General features: G+C 29.8%; 1 protein-coding gene across 1 annotated transcript; it reads right to left on the bottom strand.

Moving 5' to 3' along the window:
• Window positions 1–5,298: 5,298 nt before the first annotated feature.
• LOC121263169 (auxin-responsive protein IAA33-like) lies at window positions 5,299–6,963 on the bottom strand. The gene is made up of 2 exons (XM_041165995.1): window positions 5,942–6,963; window positions 5,299–5,599 (listed from the first exon to the last, which is right to left on the bottom strand). Exons 1-2 carry the CDS (start codon window positions 6,340–6,342, stop codon window positions 5,530–5,532), a joined length of 471 nt encoding a protein of 156 aa, XP_041021929.1. The 5' UTR covers window positions 6,343–6,963; the 3' UTR covers window positions 5,299–5,529.
• Between the last annotated feature and the right edge of the window lie 266 nt (window positions 6,964–7,229).

Raw genomic sequence — 7,229 nt, 5'->3', positions numbered from 1 at the left:
AAATGTGATTCGGTGAAAGGAAAAAACAATTGCATTTTAAACTAAATCGGATAAACGGGTATTACCCATTTTAAAAAAAAAAAAAAAAATCAAGTAATGGGTATTCCATTTCCGTTTCAAAGCACAAATGGGCTTGGCAATTTAGGCCGGGCCGGTAGTTCAGTTGGGCCAAGTCGGGTGTACGGTTTTTTTGTTCACCCCCACTCCCTACAGCTAGTTCTAATATTGATCGAAGTGAAAAAGCCATTGAAGAGAAAGGTTTAAGGACTAGATCAAAACACTCGATCGAAAAAGAGATGTAACGATCGAGTTTTTCTCCCAAAAAAAAAACAAATGATGATCATTTCGAAACATTAAAAAAAAAATTGAAGAATTAATACTCCTACAAAAATCACATTCTGGAAAAAATAAGTCGACCGAAAGAGCCACAGAATGTCACAAATCTAATTAAACACTTTTTTTTTCTTTTTAAGTACACCTTTTCGAATCTTCATTACATATACAATGAACAACGTCGTCGCCTTTGTTGCTTGAAGGACTTTAATTAATTATAAGCACATGCACACTAGCCTTAATTGGCTACAAATGAATTAAAGCATCTTAATAGCAGTACCCTGAACTAATCACTTATTATATGTTATATCGGCCTTGGGGTTAAATTAAGCACTAAAACTTGTAAATTAAACTGTAATGCAATTATAGCTAGCTAGCTAGGGGGGCGTACGTTGAAGTTGTACGTACGTAGTTAATTTATTAGTAAGGAAAATGCTACATCTACCGTTCCCTCTTCCCGCTTTTCTTCCCGCTTGACGTGGCATGCTATTTTTTATTTTTTCTTCGCCATTTCATTTTTCGTCTTCTCCACACTTGCGGATTATCTTTCTCTCTCTCTCTCTCTCTCTCTCTCTCTCTCATCATCTCCCTCAACTTGTACTGTTCTACTGTTCCCTAGCTACTTCCCTCACTGTTCTTTTGTAATTTGTTTCTTGCTTTTCTTCGTTCTCTTTCTGATCTCCTCAGATACTATCATCCAATTGATACTCTAATTACCTTCTATCCATCCTTTTATGTTTTCATTTCAGCTGTACAGGGTCTTTAGGACATAAATGCATGCCTCCTTCATGGGTTTTCTTTTAATTTCTTAATGGATCTGCATTTTCGCTGCAGACCCTATTTTTCTCTTTTGATTTCCTAATTCTGAATGGTATACAATTGCTTTAGTTTTGATAATTACTAGATGGGTATTTTGAAAAAGAAAACATTTCTAGACATAAAGTCTACCTCAGTTGCTTTGTTCTGATCTAGACTAAATTTCATGTGTTCTGCTTCTGCACTGTCTTGCTCTGTTTCAGCGACATATGGATGATTTCATGCTATCCTTTGATCGATATGCAATGGGACTATGTGCTTTTGCCTTTTTACTTTTTCTTATCTCATGTTCCTTTCTTGAGGTCATACAGCTATGGATGACGAAATGGGTTGGAGGGGGAAGACGAAATGGGAAGTAAAAAAAAGGGAAAGCAAAACTAAAGGAAAAAAAATGCAGAGAGATGAAATGGAATGCGGATTCGGGAAGACGAAATGGAATGGGGAAGACGAAATGAAATGGGAAAGACAACTTGGGAAGGAAAAAAAAAAAGGAAGCAAAAATGAAAGAAAAAAAAAAATTCAGAGAGAGGAAATGGAATGGGGATTCTAGAAGACGACGTGAGAAGAAAAAAAAAATAACAGGCCACGTCAAGCGGGAAGTAAAAATGGTAAAGAGGAACGGTGACTGTTGCATCTGTCCTATTAGTAATTCCTAAAGCGTCTTAATTGGCATAAAAAAAATATAGTTACAATTGTGAGTAGTAAGTATTACATAATTATTTTAAAAAAATAAATAAATATGAAATATATATGAATAAAATTAATTTTTTAATAATAAAGTTCACTTTTTTTTTAAAATGATTTTTTATGATACTTACGTATTCCACAACTGTATATAACATTACTTTAATAAATTTATAACCCAACCTCTCTTAAACTAATGATACGTTGGGTTATAAATTTATCAATATCATGACCGCTATATATTCATGCATGCATGTATGTGGTGGTACATATATAAAATGGTTGAATTTGGATATAAGATTAGGGATAAAATTGGAAAGAATTTAGCAGCAAATACGTATTTTAAGAATACAAATAGAACGTAATTTAAGAATACAAGTAAGGGCAAAATTGAAAACAAAAAAATTCGACGAAAATATTGTTCTTCTAACAGTTGTATTTATAGATATAGTTGATATATATATTTATAAAAGAGATTGATCACAAATTAACGTGATTTTATCAAATTATAAAAAGATTTTATAAAAATAAATTTATAAATTGATACGATTTCATGATCTTTTTTATAATAAAGAAGTAACTATACAATTTGATGTATTACATGAATCCAAATCAATTTATAAGTTTACTTTTATAAAATCCCTTTATCAAATCATTTCTCTATAGATATAACGAAATTAATCCTAGATCGTCTAAAATAGGTCGAGCATGTAAGTACGTGATATTGGCAGCTTCAGAATATATATCATATTTTATATAGTATTTTGCTAGAAATAAGTCAGTGTATTAATACATCATTAAATATATATATATATATATTATAATTATAATTTCATTATAATTTTAGAAAAATCAAAATACCAATAATTTTTTAATATAACTAATGTGAAAGTTTTCAGGCTAACAATGTGTTGGGTGTATATAAAATAAGATTTATATATAAATTTTTTCTTATATATAATATGAGAAGTGCTACGGCTATATAAAAATTTTATAAAAATAAATTTATAAATTGATATAATTTTATATGATATATTAAATTTAGCATATTTCATGATAATTTACTTTTATAAAATTTTGTTACTATTAAATTAAACATTTCTCATCTAATATTGCTGGCCATAATCTATGAGGAGGAGGAGGAGGAGGAGGATGTAGATTGCGCAAGAACCATTTAAATTCCTGCGCTGTTCAGTAGGGGCCCTTTATAGGCCTTTCGAGCTGTCTAATTAATTAGTTATATTGAATTTAAAGCTGATTCTGTTGTGCGTCATTCGTCTTAATTACTGTGTGCACCAAAAAAGGACGAACATTAACACGTCAGACATAAAGAGATCGGAAAAAAAAAAAAAAAAATTCCTGTTCATCATTTCTATAAATCATACATTATAATTTTTTTTATATTTTTTTAAAAATCTTTTTAGTTTTATTTTTTTTTAATTAATTAAAATTTTCTATTCATCATCTATATATATTATATATTTAAGAAAAAAAATTAAAAATTAAAAAATTATGTGTGATATGAAGATGATGAATAGAATTTTTTTAAAAAAATATATATATATTTAAGAAAATTTTATACACCACACTATCATCACACTAGTTAAGATGTGACATATTTATTATTATTAAATAATTATTTATTAAATTATTTTTTTATTATCTAATAGTAATAAATATATAACATTTTATACAATAAAATAAAAGTAAATTATGAGTATAATATATATTATTACTCTGTGTGTAATACAGCTAGCGAGGTTAGGTTTGAGAAGTACCAAATTCTCTATCTTATTTCTTTTGGCAATAGAAATCAACTTCCGATGAAGCTCAAGGAGAGCCCCACACACATATTTCATCCATGATGACACCAGGAAATTATATATTTAATATATGATGACTCACAAAATATGATAGATATTTATTGATTTCTTAGAAGTACTGTTACAATTATAAAGATATTTTATAAAAATAAATTTACAAATTAATGTGTCTCTAAGTGATACATTTATATATTTATTTTATAATAAAAAAAATTATATAATTTGACATATTATATCTAACCATGTCAACGAGTTTATTTTTATAAATTCGTAAGTGGCTGAATATTTCTCTTAATATTTACAAGTACTATGCATGGTAGCTAGGAGGCCTAGGCCTAAGGACTATAATTTGATAATATCTTTAAGGTAACTAAATAAATGAGTTACCATATGTCTGAATAATACTAGCAAAAAAACAAAAATCCATATATCAATGTATGTGTGTATTATATATGTATATGATATGTTTTCTGATTAGTAGTACTGGATTATATATATATATATATATATGGAAAATGTTACTTTGCCCACTCTATTTGCCTTATCATTTTGACATTTTATATATTTTAATTTTTTTAATTTTTTTATTTAATAATTAAGGAATTGACTATTAGTGTATTAATATTTTTTTATCTTTTTAAAAATATTTTAAAATGATAAAAGAAATATGAATAAAAAAATTTAAAAAAAATAAAATAGAAGTTTTTAACTATCGCTAAGATAGCGTGGTGCACTCTGAGAAACAGAGTAGCACCACTCATATATATATATATATATATATATATATATATATATATAAATAAAGCCGCATAAAACAGAGACCGGACTTTTTGAGCTATTTAGTATTGTGGCAGGCGTTTTAAAAAGTATATAAATAGATTTAAAATTATTTTAATAGAAAAATTAGGTTGTTTAAATGTTATATATTAAAATATTTTTTAATTTCAAATAAGATAAAAAGTACGTTTGAGAAAAAGTATATTTTCTTCAAACGCACTTTTTCAGATAATCTAGAATATACGTAGTTCAAATTTTAAAAAGAGTGTCAATGGGCAAAAATAACTATACAATTTTCAGATAATTATAACTTTTAAATTTTTAAGGATATGATTATAATTTTTAAAAAAATAAAATGATCGTTATTTCTACTCCAAAAAATATTTTTTTAATTTTTTTTCAAACAAATGTAACATGATTAAAAATCTTTTAATTTGAATATATGGTTATCAAATAGTAAATAGCTTTTTATTACTAAAACTTCTTACTTAAACTATAAGTTATAAGTCTTAAAATTATAAACTATATTTTCTGTAATCTCAAATATACACTTAACCGCATAAAATCCATCTTGATTAATTATCCATCAAAAGCCCTTTTAATTAAATCTTTTTTAAATAAAACAAAATATGAGTCTTTATTTTCCTTCTTTTAGGTTCGGTTCAAATATTTGATTTCCTTCAAACGATCAGAAGACAGATGCTTAATTAATTTCATGCTTAAGTGAAAAAAATGAGAAGACAGATATTTTCCAGTAAAGCCAGAAAAGACTCTTGGAAAGTTTGAAGAGGGCACGAACTCTCCCTCTCTCTAAGTGGAAAGAAAGAGCAACTTTCATGAGATCGAAGAGATCAAAATCTGGGAATTAAGAAGATCACTTTTATTCATGATACTCGGAAATTATAAGGAGCATTACATGTGGAAATATATATGTATAAATATATATATATATATATATATATATATATATATAGTTCATGATATGCTTTCAAGGACTATGAGTCAATGACAATGACATTCCATGTAATTCCCAAATTAAGTTTTCGATTTTCGATTTAACATCGTCCACAAAACGCTAGATCACACCAGCAAATTGCTATATTCCCTTCCTTGAATTTGACTTCACTGGCAGTATTCGAATTCTCTTCGCCACACGTACGAAGTCCCTGTTTACACATTACAGAGAGATCATGGAGAGAGTGATGATCATGGTACTCAAGGAAGACTATGTTTTTCCGGAAAACTAGTTTTAGCATTTCTTACAACATGACTTTATTAAGGATGGTTTCGATAAAGTACTGTCTTTTAGAAAAACAAATTAAAATTAGCCTTCAATGTCGACAGTACAAAACTCGTTCTTCACAACCTATATATATAAATGCGTAAAACGTCAAGGAAAATAGTTTTTGATCTGTTCTCCTTTCTTTCTCCCGTCATCGTAAATCAATTTGAGGCTAAAGTACTTTTAATGATAAATTAAGGAAAAAAGAAGGCAATAAATAACGTACTTCCAACTGAGGTCGCCGGCGAGAAGAAGATCATTTTCTATGTCTTCATAAGCGATGAGATGCCCGGGAATGGCATTAGACAGATCAAGCTCATTCTCCGAAGTGAGTCCAGCATCTGCACCATCCACAAACATCTGCCTCAGGGCCTTAGCTAGGCTATGGTAACTTGCATGCTTATGAAGACTAATGCGGTGGCAGATCGAACGACCTTCGAGCACAATTGTCACCGGCGGGACTACATTGGAGACAAGGTCATCATCAAGTCCGAGGAAGCTGCCTTGAGGATTGTTTTTAGGGTTTCCCACGTCAGCTCCAGAAGAAGTTGGAGTTGAACTGACAATTCTCATTTCTAGCCATCTCCTTTTCAAGGAATCTTGTCTCTGAGAATCAAAACTATTCATTCTCCCCCTTTATATATATATATATATTGATAGGATAAGTTATATATGGATGAGAAATAGTTGCGTGCTTGCCTGTTCGAGGATATATAACCGAGATGCTGAAAAGGGTTTGGTACTCGGAGGATTTGCTTTAGAAAGAGAAGGAATATATTCATGAAGAAAACGAGAGAGAGAGAGAGAGAGTATGGCAAAACTTGGGTGGGGACTAGATCCCACTAGGGTGGTGGGTGTACTATACGCTCTGTAAGTGTAGTTTTGGTTAAAAATATATAAATGAGGGCAGTGCATGTGTGCATGAGAGACAGCGCACACAAATGTCGGAAGGGATCAGGTGAGGAGGTTCTGAAACCACCCTAAAATTGTGCTGTCTTTCTCCTTTTTCAAGGCCATGCATCTGATGGTCTCTAGTCCTGAGACGAGATTCCTTGTTCTTCAATTCACTCCCTGACGAAATATGGATCTTTGAGCTCTTCCTATCTGTACGTCTTCGATCCCATTCACAAGGAACACAAATATCATGAAGTGCGTGTGTGTGTGTGTGTATATATATATATATATATATGAAAATAAGAGAGCAAAAAATATATATATATATATTATATATAAATGCTATATATTAATTATATGTAGGGGAAAGAAAGAAGTTCTTGGGGGATGTTTGCTTGTGATTGCAAAAGAAAGTGTGCTTATATGGGTATTGCTAGCTGTTTTATAATATTATTGTTTTCTGCATTATGTAGGGTAGGTACTGCTGCGAATAACTATTTTTTTAATTTATGGGGATGCTGGTGGTAGCAAGCTAGCTAACGTGGAGAAAAGGCAAGCTGAAAAGATCGGAACATCGATCATTAATAATTGTACAAAATATAAAATACACATGCATTCTT

The sequence above is a fragment of the Juglans microcarpa x Juglans regia genome, chromosome 4S, assembly GCF_004785595.1.
Source record: "Juglans microcarpa x Juglans regia isolate MS1-56 chromosome 4S, Jm3101_v1.0, whole genome shotgun sequence".
Lineage (NCBI taxonomy): Eukaryota > Viridiplantae > Streptophyta > Magnoliopsida > Fagales > Juglandaceae > Juglans > Juglans microcarpa x Juglans regia.
The sequence above is the reverse complement of the archived record's forward strand: the minus strand, read 5'-3'. Positions and strand labels throughout refer to the sequence as shown.